Source organism: Sciurus vulgaris (assembly GCF_902686455.1).
Source record: "Sciurus vulgaris genome assembly, chromosome: 17".
NCBI classification, from domain to species: Eukaryota; Metazoa; Chordata; class Mammalia; order Rodentia; family Sciuridae; genus Sciurus; species Sciurus vulgaris.
Window position 1 is genome coordinate 60,401,648 of NC_136478.1, and position 21,693 is coordinate 60,423,340.

General features: G+C 50.4%; 1 protein-coding gene across 1 annotated transcript in view; it reads left to right on the top strand.

Moving 5' to 3' along the window:
• Positions 1-21,693, top strand: part of SULT2B1 (sulfotransferase family 2B member 1) — a 38,614-nt gene that overhangs the window by 12,287 nt on the left and 4,634 nt on the right. The window contains exons 2-5 of the mRNA XM_079119090.1: positions 4,743-4,885; positions 18,099-18,307; positions 20,702-20,828; positions 21,194-21,288. Coding sequence (XP_078975216.1) covers positions 4,743-4,885; positions 18,099-18,307; positions 20,702-20,828; positions 21,194-21,288 — 574 coding nt within the window. The remainder of the gene's footprint in view (positions 1-4,742; positions 4,886-18,098; positions 18,308-20,701; positions 20,829-21,193; positions 21,289-21,693) is intronic.

Consider the following 21,693-nt stretch of genomic DNA (forward strand, 5'->3'; position numbering starts at 1 on the left):
ATGGGGGCGACACCAGAGCAAAGGCTTGAAACAAGCGGGGTGAATGAGAGGAAAGGGGAACGGTCAGTGCAAAGGCCCCGTGGCAGGCCTGTGCCTGAAGTGTGGAATGAAGATGGGGGAGGCCATTGTGGCTGCTGCCATGGGCAGGAGGTGGCAGGTGAGGGCAGAGACAGGGAAGGACACAGGTTCTCACCAGATCCTCTGGCTGCCATGTGGGGGAATTGATGGTGGCCTGGGGTAGAAGTGGGGAGACTGATAACAGTACAAGAAGAGGCTATGGTGACTTTAAATCTTTCCAAAATGCCCTCAGAGGAGGCCTTCCTACTTCCCTTTTGCACAGAAACTGAGGTCAGAGAAGTTAGCCGTGTATCCAAGGTCACACAGCAAGTTGGTAGCAGATTCTCGGTTAAAATCCGAAACTGTCCAAATTCTGCCCTTCTTCCTTCCCTTCTGCCTCGGGGAGTGGGGACTTGAGTCCCTGTCTCTATTTCTGAACCAGGGATGGATGTAGTGCACACCTGTCGTGTACCAGACACTGGGTACTCTCAGGACGCACCTCAGGGGGTTCTCAGAGAGGACGGTCATCATGTGTGTCCCTGGGTCCCCTCCCTCTCCTGGGGAGCAGAAGGGAGTCTTGGAGATCTGAGGAAGCTCTGGCCCATCTCCCAGTGGTGACCCCTGACCTGACTCTGGAGAGATGGGTCAGGGAGGTGGGACAGGCCTTCCTAGCAGGGTGTAGGAAGGCTCAGCAATCTCAAGATGCTCCACCAGAGTGGGAGGCCAGCTGGTGTCGGAAGGAAGGGGCAGCCAGGCCCAGGCTGTGTGGATCCTGAAGTTCATGCCCGGGGTGGGACTTTGTCCCAAAGGCCAGGAGGAGCCTCCAGAGGGAGAGAAGAGCAGGGACAGAAAGGTGGAGACTGAGGCAGGAGGGAACTGAGGCCAGAGCTGGCAGGAGGAAAGGGGCAGAGGAAAGGGTGCCCCGCCCCATATTAGGGCACACAGCAAGAATCCAGTCAGGTGTGGCCCAGCGGGCCTCCCCAGTGGGCCTCCCCAGCGGCCTGTGCACCGTCCCTGCAGCAGAGGCCAGGAGGTGGGCCCAGCGCTCGGTGCCCTTTGCTGGTGGGACACACGGGGAAGGGGCTGGAAAGAAGCCATCCCCAGCTGAAGGGCCCACAGCCTGGGTCTGGATTTGTGTTTTGCTTTGGAGGTGGGGTCCTCTGTGTGTCAACCAGGCTGGCCTCCTCCTCTTGGGCTCAAAGGAGCCTCCTGCCTTGGTCTCCACTCTACGTCTGTGCTTGGCTCTTTCTTTCTTTCTTTCTCTTTTAGTACCAGGGATTGATCCTGGGGGGCTCTACCACTGAGCTATGCCCCTAACCCTTTTTATTTCATTTTGAGACAGGTTCTCCCTAAGATGCTGAGGCTGGCCTTGAACAGGGCAGTCCTCCTGCTTCTGTCTCCCTAGCCGCTGGGATCAGTGTGCCTCTGTGCCCTGCTCTGCTGAGGTCTTGCTGTGTGGCCTTGTCCGAGTGGCTAACCCTCCTTGGACCTGCATTTCTCCTCGACTGTGGCACAGAAACCCATGCGGACAGCCCAGTTTCACCCCATGCATGCCAGGGCAGTTAATTTATTCAGCTGCTGGTCGCTCTGGGTTCAGGGGCAGGTGTGGTGGTGTTTGGACACCTCTGGCCCGAGGTCTGGGAGCCCTTAACCGCCCACACGCCCAGGGCCGAGCGCCCCAAGGCAGGTGCGGAGAGCAGAGCGCTGGTCCCTCCGCCTGCACGGGGTCGCTCACACCTGCGGGGCGCCCAGGGGTCCCACTGCGTTGGCCCTGGACTCCCGGGGGCTGCGGCCCCATTTGGAAGCGGTGTGAGGGGAGGGCGCCCTTGTATCAGTGCATCGATTCGTTCGGTTTGGGGTTCCCAAAGGGCCAGGTGACACCTGAGTTTTCCTCTCAGGCAAATGGGCAGGGGACGTCCCCTCGCCCGCAGCCGCGGGAGACCGTGGCGAGCTGGAGCCGCGGGGCTTCCTTTCCCGAACGCTTAAAATATGCCACCCTGTTAGCCCTCCGGTGGGGTAGAGCCTGAAAGCGGGGATCACCGTTATCCTCGGTGGCAGACCGGGAGGCTGAGCCTCCGGTTGACACCCACCGAAAAGGCGCGGGGGCCGGGGCAGCGCCAGGGCGCCGGCGTTTAGCTGCCAATCTTCCCGGTAACCTGGTCACAGGGGGCTCGGCCCCACCCACCGGCAACTGGTGACGACACCCCCTCCACTCCCAGGCTCAACCTGTGGGGTGACCGATGACATCAGGAGACATGTAATGACGACTTACTGAATGCAGGCCGTCTGACCATTTGTACCCTCCTCCTTTTTAAAAATTTAGGAAACTTTTATGCAGTGCTCGGTCCATGCCAGGCACAGTCCTAAGCCTTTCCCAGACTTGCAACCATCCTGTGAGGTGACCATGATTGTTAGTCCCATCAAACGCATGAAAAAACTGAGGCACAGAGAGGTTAAGTGACTTGCCCAAAGTCATACAGCTGGTGGGAGGTGGAACTGGGCCAGTCTGCTGTGAAGTTAATCCCATCGACCAGTTCGCTTTGCTCCTTGTCTTATTCCTGCTGTGCTGAGGAAACGGAGGTGCAGGGAGATCCAGAGTCTGGCCGAAGCTTAGGTAGAGTGGCAAACCCTGAGCCTGAGCCTGCAGCTTCCCGCTCCTGAACCACAGTGATGCCTGGGCCACTTTGGCTACACAAAGCGCCCCCCCACCCCACCCCCGCCCTCCCGAGGTGACCATCCCCCGACCCCCTTGGGAGCAGCCTTTAGCCTGGACTTAGGGGACCCTTTGCCAGAAAGCCCCAGCTCCCCTTCCTGAGACCCCTCAGACACTGCCCTTCAGAAACCCTGGCTGGCTGGGCCGAGCACCCCAGGGTCCCCACAAGGCCTCAGGTGACCCCAGGCAGAGGACTTGGGTCTCCCTCCTTCGTCCTTCTGCTCCAAGCCTTCACCTGGTGCCAGGTCTCGGCAGGAACTTCCTTCCCATGGAACCTCTGAGCCAGTGGAGCCTCCCAGGCAAATCAGAGCCCCCAGGTGCCTTGATGTCCTCATCTGTCAACTGGGCAGATGAGAAGGAACCAGCAGAAAGGGCCTCTGTAAACCAGCAGTTTGCGACCTCACTGGAGCCAAATCGTTATCAAACACTATTTTATTTTAGCGGGATTTTTTTCCTTTGATATTTCTTTCATGAATTTGCTCCCTGAATATTTTCCTAAAGTAAAACTCACAGGAGTGTCACGTCAGCAAGTTTCAGTCCACAGCACAGTGAATTTTGCAAACTGGGCATATCAGCCCCCTGCTGCGCTGCCTGTCACCCCAAAAAGGGAAGCAGCCCTCCGGCCCTCTGACACCACAGACGACTTTTCCCAGTTTTGAATTATCCATAGCCAGACTCCCGTGGGTGGGTCCCGTGTGCTGTGTCTTCCGCGCTGCACCGTGTGCGGTCAGAACCAAACCCTCTACATCACAGTTATCCGTGACTGTCCTGAAGTAAAATTCACAGACAATAACAGTCCCCCTTCTCTGCTGCCCCACCTTTTCTGGTTTCAGTTACCCTTGGTCAACTTTGGTCCAAACATAGTAAAAGGAAAATTCCAGACGTAACAGTTCCTAAGTTTTAAGCTGTACACCATTCTGAGCAGCATGATGAAGTTTCTGGCTGTCCTGATCCATCCTGCCTGGGATGCGAATCGCCTCTTTGTCCAGTGGTTCCACTCTGTATATGGTACCTGCCTGTTACTCCAGGTTTTCAGATCACCTGCTGCTTGTACATAGAGTTTGGTACCATCTGAAGTTTCTGGCAGTGAGGGTCTTGGAAGCCCCCTGCCTGCAGATAAGGAAGGGACACTGTAAACTACTTACACACATACATTTTTAAAGTTTAATATACCATCTATGTGTGCTCTAAAGGGAGATGCGTGGAAGGAATCACGGTGTGGTGAGAAGACTGGGCAGGTCCGGGTTTGTGGGGCCTGAATCTTAGTCCATTTCAAGAGTACACCTTAAAAAATAAGGATCACTTCCTATGACTGCATCATTAGGTAGATGGAATGCTTATTTCAAAGGAGGAAAAGAAATCACAGCAAAGTATTTCATTTTGGAAGCCAACAAATACCCACAAATGTCCCAGAAAAATCGTAGACCAGCTACACCCACTTCACACCTTGCACTTGGTGACCTGACTTCTGCCCCGCCTCCCGGTCCCCACACCCGCCAGCTCACAGCTGCCTGCTTCACACAGCACACAGAGGCTGCAGAGCCGCCCTGCGCTGCCTCACTCCGCCCTCCCTCTCCTGTGGTTCAGACATGAGGCCCTGGGGAGGTTCCAGGCGGACTGACCGGTGGCCTCCAAAACCTCCCTTTGGTCACTTTCGCAGGGCCATCTGGCTACTCAGGGGGTTTGGGAAAGCAGCACAGAAAATTTTGGTCTCATGGTGACACTGTGCCTTTTGCAAGAGAACGCCAGCGCTCCGGAGCTGGGGAGGGCAGGGTGCCTGCCCGGGGAAGCCTCAGCCCCACTTTGCAGGTCTTGTAGAGTGCTCTGTGTCCCGCGTACTGTGTGGCTTGAGCAAATCGAGGCACCTCTCTGTGCCTGGCTTACTTCATTCCTACAGTGGGAGTGATACTGATCACGACATCACAGGGCAAGTGCTCTGCCTTGTGACCCATGTCTCCCTCTCCTCCCGCAGCCAGACCGTCTGGGGAGAATACTTCAGATACAAGGGCATCCTCTTCCCCAAGGGCCTGTATTCCCCGGAGAGCATCAGCCAGGCCGAGAACACCTCCAATGTGCGGGACGACGACATCTTCATCATCACCTACCCCAAGTCAGGTACCTGCGGGGCCAGGGCTGCAGGGCCTGGGATAGTGGGCAGGACAGGACCCAGGATGCTGTGGCACCCGAGGAGGGCACAGGGAAAGAGTCTGTTCACAGCCGGGGTGAACCTGGCCTCTGCACTCATGTCCCCCTGCAAAGCACCCTTCCCAGACACCACTGGGTGGGGTCCCTCTCTCCCCCACCTGGGCTTCGCTGACCTCCCTTGCTAAAATAAGCCTCCCTCTCTGTCCCATTAACCTTCGTAGCATTTATTACTACCAGCCCCTGTCTCTCCTCTCCTCTCCTCTTCTCTCTCTCTCTCTCTCTCTCTCTCTCTCTACCAGAGATGGAATCCAGGGGCACTTAACCACTGAGCCACATCCCCAGTCCTTTTTATATTTAATTTTGACACAGATTCTCACTAAGTTGCTTGGGGCCTCACTGAGTTGCTTTGGCTGGCCTTGAACTGGAGACCCTCTTGCCTCAGCCTTCCGAATTCCTGGATTACAGGCGTGCGCCAGCAGGCCCAGCTTAGTTGAGTTTTTCTGGAGCACTGCTGGGGTCTTCGAGTCTCTGAAATGATAGGGTTGACTATATTTTCAGAATATTTTTTAGAATGTTCGTAATGGGACTTTACCCTCTTAGACATAAAGTTCTCCCTGCTCCCGCCCCATTTTATTTCTTTTTTTCGTTTTGCAGTGCTCGCGCTCACCCAGGGCCTTGCACTCTACCACTGAGCTGCACCCAGCCCGAGCACAGAGTTCTGAGTGTGTGTGTGTGTGTGTGGCAGCGTGCCCACGCAGGGCACAGTCCCAGGCTTTGGCACAGTCCCAGAGCTGTGCATCCACCACCACAATCCACCTCAGCACATTTCTATCACTCCAGCAAGAAATCCTGAGCCCAGGAGCCCTGGCCTCCCGGGTCACACTCCCTGCCGCAGGCCCCGGCCAGCAGAGGTCCCCGTCTCCATGACTGGCCTGTTCTGGGGTTCCCTGGGCATGGACTCATGTGGGGCCTGGCTTTGTGTCTGGCCTTTGTCATCCGCGGCATGGTGTCCATGATGCTTCATCCTTCCGTCACTGGTGCTCCGTGGCCCACGCAGGCCACCTGTGTTAACCCGTTCATCAGCTGATGGCTGTTTGGTGCTTTCCACTCTCGGGCTGCTATGTATAATGCCACCAAGATCATGTGCACACAAGATCTTTGTGGACATGTTTTCAGTTATTTTGGAGTTCTGAGTTTTGGCAGCCACGACCACCATGTAACTACCAGCACAATGAAGATAAAGAAGAGGCCGGGCGCGGCGCACGCCTGCAATCCCGGCGGCTCGGGAGGCTAAGGCAGGAGGACCACGAGTTCAAGATCAGCCTTAGCAACTTAGCGAGGCCCTGAGCAACTGAGCGAGACCCTGCCTCAAAATTAAAAAATAAAAAGGGCTGGGGATGTGGCTCAGTGGTTAAGCACCCCTGAGTTCAAAACCCCTACCCCCACCAAGAAAAAGAATTCCATCACCCAGTCCCCACATCCCTCCACTCTAGCTCCTGGCAACCAGTGATCAGCTTGTACCCTATGGCCTTGCCCTTTCTTAAATGTCACATAGATGGAATCACAAGGCACTCGGTGCTTTTTTTGATGGTAGTACTGAGGATCCATCCCAGAGCCTCACACATGCTAAGCAAGTACTCTACCGCTGAGCCACATCCCCAGCCTGGCACTCAGCTTCTGAGACAGACGACAGACTTACTCCTTGCTCACCAGGATGCCCCCGGTTCCCGGGTGGTTTCTCGCTGTAGCGGGGGAGCATGGCCCGTCTACCCCATTCATCTGTCTAAGGATGCGTGAGTTGCTTCCAGCTTGAGTTGGTTCTTCCACTATGAATATGAACACTGCTTCTAGGAAGTTTGTGTACAAGTCTGTGCATGGAAATATATTTTCATCTATCTTGGGTAAATATTCAGATGTGCAATTGCTAGTTCTGTGGTCCCCTGTGTGTTGAACTGTATAAGAACCCACCGGGAGGATTCAAGATGGCGGACTAGAGGGTGGCTGCGTTTCGTGTTGCTCCAGGACTCAGGACTCAAGAAGAGGAGATATAGAGAGCCTTGGGACCAACTCAAACCAGCCGGGCGAGAATCTCCCACTGGGCAGACGTCCCGGACGGGGCAGGAGCCCTGGACGGGGCGGTAGCCCCAAAAGCAGGGATCTTTGCAAAGTAGAACGGCCGCGAGGCGCCCCTCCCCCCGCCGGAGCAGTGATCGCAGACAGCTGGGAGCATTGAAGAGGGGGCTGCCCAGAGGAGAAGGAGAAATACGGGCTCGGCACGTCGCTTGGAATTGGATCAGCTGCGCCAGGGCTCCGGGCGGCTATCCGGAGGAGCAGCGTGGGTTCAGGACTCAAGAAAAGGAGATACTGAGAGACTTGGGACCAACTCAAAGAAGCTGGAGCAGTGACCGCAGACAGCTGGGAGCATTGAAGAGGTGGCTGTTCACCACAGCGCTTAGACTCGGCGCAACCCACCCGCGCTCTGGGAGGCTGCCCAAAGGAGAAGGTGCTTGGTGAGCTGTTTGGACTGAACGTGACCACCCCTGAACACAGGGGGCTGCCCAGAGGAGAAGGAGAAATACGGGCTCGGCACGTCGCTTGGAATTGGAACAGCTGCGCCAGGGCTCTGGGCGGCTATCCGGTGGAACAGCGTGGTGAGTGGTTTGGCCCCAGAGCATCCACTCCTGAACATAGGGGGTTGTCTGGAGAAGGAGGAGGAGCGCGGCGGGGTGCTTGGGCTCGAAGTGACTGCACCAGGGCTACGGGAGGCAATCGGGACAAGAAGGTGCACAGTGAGTTCTTGGGACTCGTGACGCACCAGATCTCTGGGTAACTGCCTGGTGGAGAAAGTGGTGCGTGGTGGGTCACTTGGTCTTAGAGCGACGGCACGGAACAACAGGTGGCTGCCAGAGGAAAAGGCGTGTGGCGGGTCACTGGGACTCGGAGCGATTGTAAGGGGCTCCAGGTGGCTGCTCAGAGGAGGGGCCGCATAGCCAGGTGAAAAGTGCAGAGCAGGGTCCTAGACGGCTTCTTGGTGGAAGGGCCCCACAGACAAACTGAGGGGCGGAGCGAAGGCTCCAGGACTGCAGGCAGCTTCTCTGAGGAGAGGCAGCCGAAGGAGATTCGTTTGTGAAGGGTGAGGCTTCCAGGCCCAGGAGGTAGGTCCGGGTCCCTGGGATCATTGCAGAAGAAGGCTGCCCAGCCCAGGCGGTAGTTGTGAATTGAACGGAACCTCTGGGAGGAAAACCGACCAGCGAGACCTCCCCACCAGGTGACTCCTCCCTGTTGGGTGAGGTTCTCCCAAAAGGACCGTAAAATCAGAGACACAGGCCCAAACTGGTCTTGCATCAGCCCACAACCTACTTCCCTTCTGGATGACCATTCATCAGCAAGTGAAGGTACCTCTGCCCACTAGCAGGGAATATACCCCACCAGAAGGCCACCACCCCTAGGGAGTCAGCTCCCTTGTGGAGCACTGCATTATCAACTTCCTCCAAGATTTCAGGCTACTGAAGACTAAGAGGGGATATAATAGAAATCTTCAGGGATATTATAAGACAATAGAGGAAATCTGCAATATCACAGCGGTCAACTGATACCTGAACAATATGAGAAAACAAGGAAAGAAAATGCTGCAAACAAATCTAGATGTTACATCAATGAAACCCAACGACAGCATGGCAGAAGAAATGACAGAAAGGGAGTTCAGAATGTACATAATTAAAATGCTCAGGGAAGCAAATGACGAGATGCAAGAGCAAATGCAGGCACTGAATGATCGCACCAATCGACAGTTAAAAGAGCAAATACAGGAAGCAAAAGATCACTTCAATAAAGAGTTAGAGATATTGAAAAAAAACCAAACAGAAATCCTTGAAATGAAGGAAACAATAAACCAAATTAAGAACTCCATAGAAAGCATAACCAATAGAATAGAACACCTGGAAGACAGAACATCAGACATTGAAGATAAAATATTTAACCTTGAAAACAAAGTTGAACAAACAGAGAAGATGGTAAGAAATCATGAACAGAATCTCCAAGAACTATGGGATATCATGAAGAGACCAAATTTGAGAATTATTGGAATTGAGGAAGGCTTAGAGAAACAGACCAAAGGAATGAACAATCTATTCAATGAAATACTATCAGAAAATTTCCCAAATCTGAAGAATGAAATGGAAGATCAAGTACAAGAGGCTTATAGGACTCCAAATATACAAAATTACAACAGACCCACACCAAGGCACATTATAATGAAAATGCCCAACATACAAAATAAAGACAGAATTTTAAAGGCCGCAAGAGAGAGGAATCAAATTACATTCAGGGGGAAACCAATACGGATATCAGCAGATTTTTCAATCCAGACCCTAAAAGCTAGAAGGGCCTGGAACAACATTTTTCAAGCCCTGAAAGAAAATGGATGCCAACCAAGAATCTTATACCCAGCAAAACTTACCTTCAAATTTGATGATGAAATAAAATCCTTCCATGATAAACAAAAGCTAAAAGAATTTACAAAAAGAAAGCCAGCATTACAGAACATTCTCAGCAAAATATTCCATGAGGAAGAGATGAAAAACAAAGAAACAAATCAGCAATGGGAGGAACCATCCTAAAGGAATTGTCAAATAAAGGAAGAACCAAGTCGTCTCAAAATAAATAAATAAATAAATAAATAAAAAATAAATAAAATGAACCAAATGACCGGGAATACTAATCATATCTCAATAATAACCCTGAATATTAATGGCCTGAACTCATCAATCAAAAGACATAGACTGGCAGATTGGATCAAAAAGAAAGATCCAACAATATGTTGCCTGCAAGAGACTCACCTCGTAGAAAGAGATACACATAGACTAAAGGTGAAAGGATGGGGGAAAACATATCATGCACATGGACTCAGCAAAAAAGCTGGGGTATCCATCCTCATTACAGATAAGGTGGACTTCAAGTCAAAACTAGTCAAAAGGGATAAAGAAGGACATTACATACTGCTTAAGGGAACCATAAATCAGCAAGACATAACAATCATAAACATCTATGCCCCAAACAGTGGCTCATCCATGTATGTCAAACAAATCCTTCTCAATTTCAGAAACCAAATAGACCATAACACAATAATACTAGGTGATTTTAACACGCCTCTCTCACCACTGGACAGATCTTCCAAACAAAAATTGAACAAAGAAACCATAGATCTCAATAACACAATCAATAATTTAGACTTAACGGACATTTATAGAATATACCATCCAACCAAGAGCGAATACACTTTCTTCTCAGCAGCACATGGATCCTTCTCTAAAATAGACCATATATTATGCCACAAAGCTAATGTAAGCAAATACAAGAAGATAGAGACACTACCTTGTATTCTATCAGATCATAATGGTTTGAAGTTAGAAATAAATGAAAGAGTAAAAAACAGAAGCTACTCCAACACCTGGAGATTAAACAATATGCTATTACATGATGAATGGATAACAGAAGATATTAGGAAGGAAATTAAAAAATTCCTAGAGGTAAATGAGAACAAAGAAACATCATATCAAAATCTTTGGGACACTATGAAAGCAGTACTTAGAGGAAAATTTATTTCATGGAGCGCATTCAATAAAAGAAGTAAAAATCAACAAATAAACAACCTAACACTTCAGCTCAAAGCCCTAGAAAAAGAAGAACAGACCAACACCAAAAGTAGTAGAAGACAGGAAATAGTTAAACTCAGAGCTGAAATCAACGAAATTGAAACAAAAGAAACTATACAAAAAATTGACAAAATAAATAGTTGGTTCTTTGAAAAAATAAACAAAATTGATAAACCCTTAGCCACTCTAACAAAGAGAAGACGAGAGAAAACCCAAATCACCAAAATTCGGAATGAACAAGGAAATATCACAACAGACACGATTGAAATACAAAACATAATTAGAAGCTATTTTGAAAATCTATATTCTAACCAAATAGAAAATTTCGAAGACATCAACAGGTTTCTAGAGACATATGAATTGCCTAAATTGAGCGAGGAGGACATACAAAATTTAAATAGATCAATTTCAAGTAATGAAGTAGAAGAGGTCATCAAAAGCCTACCAACAAAGAAAAGTCCAGGACCAGACGGGTTCTCAGCTGAGTTCTACAAAATCTTTAAAGAAGAGCTCATTCCAATACTTCTCAAAGTATTCCATGAAATAGAAGAGGAGGGTACCCTCCCAAACTCATTCTATGAAACCAATATTACCTTGATACCCAAGCCAGACAGAGATAAATCTAGGAAAGAAAATTTCAGACCAATATCATTAATGAACATTGACGCAAAAATTCTCAATAAAATTTTAGCAAATCGCATACAAAAATATATTAAAAAGATAGTGCACCACGATCAAGTGGGTTTTATCCCAGGGATGCAAGGTTGGTTCAACATCCGGAAATCAATAAATGTAATTCACCATATCAATAGACTTAAAGTCAAGAACCACATGATTATTTCAATAGATGCAGAAAAAGCATTTGATAAAATACAACACCCCTTCATGCTCAAAACACTAGAAAAAATAGGGATAGTGGGAACATTCCTTAACATTGTAAAGGCCATCTATGCTAAGCCCATGGCTAATATCATTCTAAACGGTGAAAAACTGAAAGCATTCCCCCTAAAAACTGGAACAAGACAGGGATGCCCTCTTTCACCACTCCTATTCAATATCGTTCTTGAGACTCTAGCCAGAGCAATTAGACAGACCAAGGAAATTAAAGGAATACGAATAGGAAAAGAAGAACTCAAACTATCCCTATTTGCGGATGATATGATTATATACTTAGAGGAACCAGGAAATTCCACCAGAAAACTGTTAGAACTCATAAGTGAATTCAGTAAAGTGGCAGGTTACAAGATCAATGCTCATAAATCCAATGCATTTTTATACATAAGTGAGGAATCCTCAGAAAGAGAAATTATGAAAACCACCCCATTCACCATAGCATCGAAAAAAATAAAATACTTGGGAATCAATCTCACAAAAGAAGTAAAAGACCTCTACAATGAGAACTACAGAACACTAAAGAAAGAAATCGAAGAAAACCTTAGAAGATGGAAAGATCTCCCATGTTCTTGGATAGGCCGAATTAATATTGTCAAAATGGCCATACTTCCAAAAGTGCTATACAGATTCAATGCAATCCCAATTAAAATTCCAATAACGTACCTTACAGAAATAGAGCAAGCAATCATGAAATTCATCTGGAAGAATAAGAAACCCAGAATAGCTAAAGCAATCCTTCGCAGGAAAAATGAAGCAGGGGGTATCGCAATACCCGAACTTCAACTTTATTACAAAGCAATAGTAACAAAGACGGCATGGTACTGGTACCAAAATAGACAGGTAGATCAATGGTACAGAATAGAGGACACGGACACAAACCCAAATAAATACAACTTTCTAATACTAGACAAAGGTGCCAAAAATATGCAATGGAGAAAAGATAGCCTCTTCAACAAATGGTGCTGGGAGAATTGGAAATCCATATGCAACAGAATGAAACTAAACCCATATCTCTCACCCTGCACAAAACTCAACTCAAAATGGATTAAGGACCTTGGAATCAGACCAGAGACTCTGCAGATTATAGAAGAAAAAGTAGGTCCCGATCTTCAACATGTCGGGCTAGGACCAGACTTCCTCAACAGGACTCCCATAGCACAAGAAATAAAAGCAAGAATCAATAACTGGGATAGATTCAAACTAAAAAGCTTTCTCTCAGCAAAGGAAACTATCAGTAATGTGAAGAAAGAGCCTACAGAGTGGGAGAATATCTTTGCCAATCATACTTCAGATAGAGCACTAATCTCCAGAATCTATAAAGAACTCAAAAAACTCTACATCAAGAATACAAATAATCCAATCGACAAATGGGCTAAGGAAATGAACAGACACTTCACAGAAGAAGATGTACAAGCAATCAATAAACATATGAAAAAATGTTCACCATCTCTAGTAATAAGAGAAATGCAAATCAAAACCACCCTAAGATTCCATCTCACCCCAATTAGAATGGCGATTATCAAAAATACAAGCAACAGGTGTTGGCGAGGATGTGGGGAGAAAGGTACACTCATACATTGCTGGTGGGGCTGCAAATTAGTGCAGCCACTCTGGAAAGCAGTGTGGAGATTCCTTAGAAAACTTGGAATGGACCCTCCATTTGACCCAGCTATCCCACTCCTTGGCCTATACCCAAAGGATCTAAAATCAGCATACTACAGAGATACAGCCACATCAATGTTCATAGCTGCTCAATTCACAATAGCCAGACTATGGAACCAACCTAGATGCCCTTCAATTGACGAGTGGATAAAGAAACTGTGGTATATATACACAATGGAATATTACTCAGCCATAAAGAATGACAAAATTATGGCATTTGCAGGCAAATGGATGAAATTGGAGAATATCATGCTAAGTGAGATAAGCCAATCTCAAAAAGACAAGGGACGAATGATATCACTAATAAGTGGAGGATGACACATAATGGGGGGGAGGGAAGGGTTAGTGTTAGGGTTAGAGATAGGGTTAGGGAGGGGGGCAAGTATGGAGGAAGAAAGTACTGTATAGAGGGTAAAGAGGGATGGGAGGGGTGGGGGGAAGGGGAAAAAATAACAGAATGAATCAAACAACATTATTGTATGTGGATTTATGATTACACAAATGGTATGCCTTTGCGCCATGTACAAAGAGAGAGACAACATGTATCCCATTTGTTTACAATAAAATAAAATAAAATAAAATAAAAAAAAAAAAAAAAAAAAAAAAAAAAAAAAAGAACCCACCGGACTACCGGGCAGGGTGGTGCATGCACGCCTGTGATCCCAGTGGCTCCAGAGTCTGAGGCAGGAGGATCACAAGTTCAAAGCCGGCCTCAGCAACTTAGTGAGGCCCTAAGCAACTCAGTGAGATTCTGTCTCTAAATAAAAAATACAAAAAACAGACTGGGATATGGCTCAGTGGTTAGGCACCCTAACGCCCAACTGTTCTTCAAAGTGGCTTTACCACTTTGCATGCTCACCAGCCACAGAGGCGGGTCCCTGGCTCTGCACCCCGCCAGCCGCCCTCATCAGGGTGTTTCTGGCTCTTTGGAAAGGCGCAGACCCATGTTGACTGGGGCTTTGGTTTGCATTTGCCAATGACGCCATCGCGTTTTCAAGTGCTCCTTCGCCAGCCGCCCTCTTCCGTAGTAAAGGGTTCAAATCATCCTCCTCTCGGGGGCTGTTTTCTTGTCCTGGAGCCTGGAGGTGCTCTCAGCTCGGGGAGGAAGCCTTGATCAGATCTGTGCTCTGAAGTGTCTCCGGCTCTGCGCCTTGTCTGCTCACTCTCTTATCAGAGCAGGAGAACATAAATTTTTCATTTGGATGAGATCCAGTCTGTCACTCTGTCCTTTTATGGATCATGCTTTTGTTGTATCTCAGAAATCTTTGCTTAACCTCTGACCCCAATGATGTCTTCTGTTTCTTCCAGAAATTTTACAGGTTTAGCTTGTACATTTAAATCTATGATCCACTTTGAGCTAAATTTTAGATATGGTTAGTTGGAGATCAAGGTTCTTTATCTGTGTATGAATGTCCAAATATTATGGCTTCTTTTTTAAAAATTAAAATGGATTAATTTCTCCTTTAGTCTGTCGTGTGTGGAATGACATCGTATTCACTTTTTCTTTTAAGACACTGCTGGGGATCAAACCCAGGGCCTCACACGTGCTAGGCAAGTGCTCTACAACCGAGCTGCCTCCCCAGCCCCCTCCCTTTTAAAAAATTTGAGACAAGTTCTATCAGAGTCGTGGAGGCTGGCCTCAGACCTACAACCTTCCTGCCTCGGCCTCCCGAGTTGCTGGGATTACATCATGCCCAACTCCAGCTGGTTTTTTTTTTTCTTTCTTTCTTTCTTTTTTTCTTTTTCCTTTAACAGTTTCATAGTATTCCATGACACTGACACTGATGGATGATCATTTTTGTTTTACGGTTTCCGTACTGACTACTGACAGTGTAATTTCCAATCTTTTGATTTTATTTATTTATTTATTTGGTACTGGGGAGGAAACTCGGGGGCTCTCTGCCACTGAGCCACATCCCAGCCCTTGTCACTTTTCATTTTGAACTTAATTCTTCATGTATTATGAATATGTTCCCTCATTTGCTCCCTTTACTCTCTTCAAAAGTTTTCTATGCATATCTTTAAAATTTTTTATCAATTTTTGTCTTCTGTGGTTGACTTCCTAATTTGGGATCTCTGGATTCATGGCTCATCATTATGATTGTGGGGTTTTTGTTTCTTTGTATTTTTTAAATTTATTTTCATAGTTGTAGATGGACGGAATGCCTTTATTTTATTTATTTATTTTTATGTGGTGCTAGGGATCCAACCCAGTGCCTCACCCATGCTAGGCGAGCGCTCTACCCCTGAGCCACAACCCCAGCCCTTCTTTGTTTTTTAAGACAGGGTCTCACCATGTTGCCCAGGCTGTCCTGGAACTCCTGGGCTCAAGGGATCCTCCTGCTTCAGCCTCCTGAGCAGCTGGGAGGGACAACAGGCACCACCACCATGACTGGTAGATTGTGGTTTCAATGTCATGGACCAGGATCATGGGGAACATGAAGCGGCTTGGGTCTTTTGTGGTGCTTTAAGGTCACAGCAAGATTCCATGATGAAACACTTGTCCCTGGTGATTCCTACCTTAAAAAAACATGGAAACGCTCTAGAACATCACTAAGCCCTCACTTGCCCCATTTCCAATTTCCTTAATTTCCCCTATAATGACAACAGGACTTATGTGGATCGGTGAGGGTAGAGGTGAAGCTGCTGTAACAAAGAGACCCCAAGAAATAACCTGGATTTTCTCCCCAATAACAGTTCAGGGACGTGGGCATTCGAGTAGGCAGGTAGCTCCATTCCAAGCAGTCAGAAAGGCATAGAATGCCCTTCTAGCTTGTTGGCTTCTAAACTGGTGTTCTCCTCTTTAGCAACACCACTTCCAGAGTCCTGTCAGGGGAAAAAAAAAATAGGGCTGGGGGAAGAGAGAAAAAGGTAAAGGGTATGGAGGGCAAGTAGCTCCTCTTAAAGGCAGGACTCAGAAGGTGCAGTCACTTCTAGGCACAACTCATAGGAGAGTTTAGTCACATGACCACACCCAGCTGCAAGGGTTCTGGGAGTTGTAGTTCCTGGCTGAATGCCAGAGTGCTCACTGAACCCTGTGTTCTGATACTATCACCAGGAGGGGAGAATGAACTGTGAAGACACTTGGCATCTGCTAAGCCACCTTACACAGGGTGCATTCGTCAGCCGCAGACAGGAGACTGAAACCACGCAGTCATTTGGAGAGGAGAGACTTAATGCAAAGAATGATTTAAGCCCATTGAGGTGGCTCTTTAGAGATTAAGAAGTGTTGGCAATGATGTGGAGAAATTGGTTGGAAACTGGTTCACTGTTTGTGGGAGTGTAAAACGGTACAGCCACTAGGGAAAACACTGATGTTTCCTCAAAAAATTAAACACAGAATTATCATATAACTCACAATTTCACTTTTTGGTATATACTCCAAAAAAGAAAAACTATTCAAGCAGATATTTGCATATTGATGTTCATAGCACATTATTCAGAATGACCAAAAAGTGGAAAAAACCCAAACGTCCATCAAAGAATGACTCCATCATGGAAAATCATTCAGCCTTTAAAAAGGAAGAAAATTCTGATACAAGTCATAAGGCAGATGAACTTTTAGACACTGTGCCGAGTAAAGGAAGTCAGACACGTGGTTCCTCCCACGTGAGGCACTTGGAATAGTCAAATTCCAGGTGGTTGCCAGAGGCTGGGGGACAGTGGAGATGGGACTGGGTTAAGGGCCCAGAGTTTCCATTCGGGCGATTGACAGCTCTGGGGATGATCAGCGTGATGGTTGTCCAGTGGTGTGATTTTACTTAAGGCCACTGTACCGCACCCTTAAAATGTTGAAATGGCAAATTTTGTACTATTCGGAGGTAGAATTAGCAACCTGTAAGAGGGGCTTCTGCTACAAAAGGCTAGAGAACTCCGAAGGACTTAGGAACAGCTGGTGGGGGAAGCAGCCGCTTCTCCTCCGGCGGAAACGAAGCCCCTGGAAGAGGGACCCCGTCCCCACCCAAGGTTCGACTTTCGCTGGCGCTGACATTTCCCGGGGGGAGGAGGTAAGTGTCGCTGGGTGTCCGCCGCAGGTCCGAGCGCTGGTGACTACCCGCAAGATCCCCAAGAGAAGGGACGGCGCCGGCCCGCGCCGTGTTCCTCCGGCGCCCTCTACTGGCAACGCGGGGCCCAGCCGGCTGGGAGGGCGAGGCGTTCCCAGGGCCCGCGCGGGGAAGCCAGGCTCAGAGCCCAGGCCGCAGACGGATGATGGGCGCAGGGTGGGGGTGGGAATCCGACCCCGTAGAGCACTAATGATAGGCCCTGTGGGCGGGAGTATCCTTTTCATCGATTCGCTGTGCACTCTGTGCCCATCGCACCCAGCTGATGGGACTCCTGCCAATACCTAGTCCTGTGGCTCCCTGCAGAGATGAAGGGGTGACCCTCAAACGGAGGCAGTGAAGAGAGCAGAGATTTTATAGCCAGGCACCTGAATTCAATTCCAGCCTCCCCGGTGACTTAAAGGGGGATTTGCTGCTCTGCCACCAAAGCTCAGGAATTTCAGTGGCTGAACCAATGATTTGTTTCTTGTTCCCTGTGAACTCCAGTCAGAGCCGTGGGATGGATGGGGAGGGGAGGGAAATCCACACTGTCACGGCCATCGGGCTCCTTCCACCTGTGTTCCCGCCATCCCTGGAGTCTCTCTGACCCGGAGAGAGGAAGCAGTGTTTGTGGGCCAGGCCTGGAAAAGGCGGCTGCCTACCCATCCCTGGCTAGACTCTCAGGTGGCCTCACACGGAGACAAGAAAATATAGTCCCAGGGGAAAGTGGCGGGGTTGGGCACCTGAGGCAATTTCTGCCACCTGCCACTTCCCAGCCCCACCTCTGGGAACCAGCAAAAGTTCCTTTGAGGCTGTTTCCAGGCTGCCCTTCCCACAGGTGACAACGCACTCAGAAGATGTTGTCGCCATTTCCCCAGCCATATCCCGCCACCCCATCCCACCCCTGATGACTCTGCCAATCTCTCCCAACAGGCACCACTTGGATGATCGAGATCCTCAGCTTGATCCTGAAGAACGGGGACCCCTCCTGGATCCGTTCGGTGCCCATCTGGGAGCGAGCGCCCTGGTGCGAGACCGTCATAAGCGCCTTCACCCTCCAGGACCAGACAAGCCCCCGCCTGCTGAGCTCCCACCTCCCCATCCAGCTCTTCCCCAAGGCTTTCTTCAGCACCAAGGCCAAGGTGTGGGGGGCAGGAGAGGGGGCATGATTAGAGCATTGATTTGGCACCTGTGTGTTGAGCACCTGCTGTGTGCGTGGCCCTGACCTAGCACAGCAGTCAACAGACATGCAGGAACTCCTGCCCTGGGGAGCTGACATCCCACAGGGGACAGGCAGACACCAGATGGGAAAAAGCAAGGGGAACATTTAGCATGTCTACTGAGATAAATTTACATCAGAAGGGAGAAGAGGGCTAGGGATGAAGTTGAAGTGGGGGCTGCAATTATAAATAGAATGGTCAAAAGGGGCCCCAGTGGGAAGTGAAGGAGGGAGACGGGCAGTAAGGGAAGAGAATCTCTGACAGAGGGGAGAGCGGGTGCAAAGGCCCTGTGGTGAGTGGGGTGTGCCTGGAAATAAGTGAATGAGGAGAAGGGGTGGAGACGAGGTCAGAGGGCAGAAAGGACAACATGGACAGGGCCGCAGGAGCTACAGTGAGGACTCAGGAGGATGATGATCCGGCCCAGCTGCCAGGTGGCGGGCACTGGCAGGGCAAGGGCAGAAGTGAGGCTGAAGAGCAGGCAACTGCAGTGGTGCCAGTGGGAGGTGACAATGACAGCTGGGCCAGGGCGGCTGGCTGTGCAAGGGAAGGGACTGGGCTGGAGTGTATTTGGGGGGTGGGGGGACTGAGGGTTTGCTGACAGATTGGATGGGGGTTTAAGAGAAAGTCGAGTCAAGGTGGCAGCTGAGCTGTGAAGACACTGCCTGCCCCCCGCCGGGGCAGCCCTTGTCCAGGTGGGCATGCAGACCCACAGAGCTGACGCGTCTCTGGGGTCCTCCGGCCTTGGTTCCAGCCCCTGGGCGGCTACCAAACCCGCAGCTGCTCAGTCCCTTTATAGGGAACGGTGGGGCGTCTGCAGAGAAGCTAGCACGGCGTCGCACACTCTGCATCATGTCCTGTGTCTGTAACACCTGAAGCTACTGCATTCTGGATTAGGGGATAACCAGGGAAGCCTGCCCGCGTCTAGAACAGATGGCCCTTTCTGAATATTAGCCGCCTTCACGGAGGCAGAAGCTGCAGATATGGAGAACTGCTTGTCAATCCTGACGTCATTTGAAACCAGGGGACTGCCCAGGGTCACCCAGCAAGTGAGCGTAGCCAGGGCGGAGATGGGGGGCTGCCCCCAGGAGCCCCAAAACCAGCCTGAGGCAGAGCGATTTGCCGGAAGTGACATGCAGGGGACTCACAGTTGCTGCTTATACGGGGCAGATGAGAATCCGCAGGGGCAGGGAGCCCAGGAGGGGCCAGGCGGATTCCCGTCCCTTCCCAGTGGCGTCGAGGGGAGAGCGTTTATCCCCCCAGCTGCCTTTTGTGACAACACCCTGGCACTGTCCCACCAGGGAGCTCTCCTGAGCCTTGGTGTCCAGGGCTTTTATGGGCGTTGGTCACCCAGACATGGCTGACCACCCCCACCTGGCTGACCGTCTCCAGCCCCTCCAGGCGTCAGGCTGATACCACATGGTCCCCCACACAAATCACAGCGACAGCACAGACTTTCCGGTGTGGCGGAGGCCCCCGGCCCAGACAGGCAAAGATACTTATTAAGCCAGAAATTCCAAGGCCTTACAGGTTACCTCCCCGGGCCCAGGGGGAAGTTCCAGACCTTTCTTTGGGCAACATGAACCATCTGCACAGGGCCAGGCGGGGGTCCTGGGATGCACCCACAGGACATCAGAAATCACAGTGGTCTCAGTCTAGGGAATGTAATTTCCCTCGGGACCTTGGATTTCTTTCTTAGCATCTGCCCAGTGCCCGATGCCTGTGTAGATCCCTCAGACTACCCCTAGAGCCTCTGTGGGCGAGGCTTCCAAGCAGGGCCCTGCCTGAGGGGCCTGCAGGTGGTGGAATAAGAAGCTGGTCAAGAGCCGCAGGTTGTTCGACTTCAGTGTCAGCTCTGAGGAGCCAACAGGGGGCTGTATGCAAGAAGAGCATGTCAGCTCCTGGTGTAGACGACTCTCCAGGGCCAAGTGGAGGTCAGAAGGCCAAGGAAGAGGCTGGGGGCTCTGCTCTGGGAATGGAAAGGAGGGACCAACTTTTCTTGTCTAATGGTCCATACCTCTTGCCCTGAGCTCCCCCATCCTGAATCCCATCCTTCTTTCTCCACCCTCTTTTCCCTGAAACCAAACCGTCCCTCCACCTGACCCAGAAACAGCTCCTCCCTCCTCCTCGAATGTGGTTGGAAGGAGCTCTCTTCTGGGATGAGCTGAGCTGAGCTACTTTAGCTGGGAAATCCGCTGGGAAGTCTGCCCTGCATCCATCTTGTTATAGGGTCAGAAGAGGGTCTGGGAGCAGACAGCCTCGGGGTCTGGGGTTCTCCCTTCGTCTGACATCTTTCCCGTCCTTGTCACCCACATGCAGGTGATCTACCTAAGCAGGAACCCCCGGGATGTGGTGGTCTCCTTCTACCATTACTCCAAGATCGCCAGGCAGTTGAAGGACCCTGGCACACCCGACCAGTTCCTGGAGAACTTCCTCAAAGGCGAAGGTGAGGGTAGGATGAAGGGGGACCCGGGTGCTGGGGAGCGGAGGCCCGCAGAGGGATAAGAGAGAGAGATGTGGGACATCACGGAGTGGTGGGGACAGAGACCAGGAGATGAGACAGATGGGGAGGCAGGGAGAGACAGAGGGGGAGAGACCAAGAGACCCAGAACGGATGACGCAGGACAGATGGACCAGGGCCACCCACCATGGGGAGTGGGAAGGAGCAGGCTGGCGGGAACTGACGCTGGCGGAGATGCAGAGGGCGGCCGCTCTGGCGGTGGGGATGCTGCAGGCCCCAGTGGAGCTGGAGCCTGCGGAGCGGAGCCCGGAGGGCTGCTGCCCGCCCTCACCCCCACCCTCCACCCCCAGTGCAGTTCGGCTCCTGGTTCGACCACATTAAGGGCTGGATTCGGATGAAGGGCAGAGACAACTTCCTGCTCCTCACCTACGAGGAGCTGCAGCAGGTGAGTCCCCACCTCCACCCGGCTGCCCCTCCTCACGCCTGCCCTCTGCCCTCCCAGGGGTCTGAGGCCCTCCCTCGACTCCCCAGTGCACCGGAGAACAAGGAAAAGAGACCCTGAGCAATTCTGAGCAGGGCAGTCAGGGGAGGCCCTGAGGCAAAGGTGACACCAAGCCAAAGTCCCAAGGAGGAGAGACAGGGAGTCAGGGAGACATGGGGGGAGTGTCCCAGGCAGGGGGAATAGCCAGCGCAAAGGCCCCGAGGTCGCTTCTTTTCCTTGATGAGTTTCTGGGAAAGCTTTGCGGACAAAGCAAGAGAGGAAAGGAAGGGTGGAAGATGGGGCCACCATGAGGACCTCGCCTTGTCTCTGAGTGCAGGGAGCCATGGCTGGGCTCTGATCAGGGGAGAG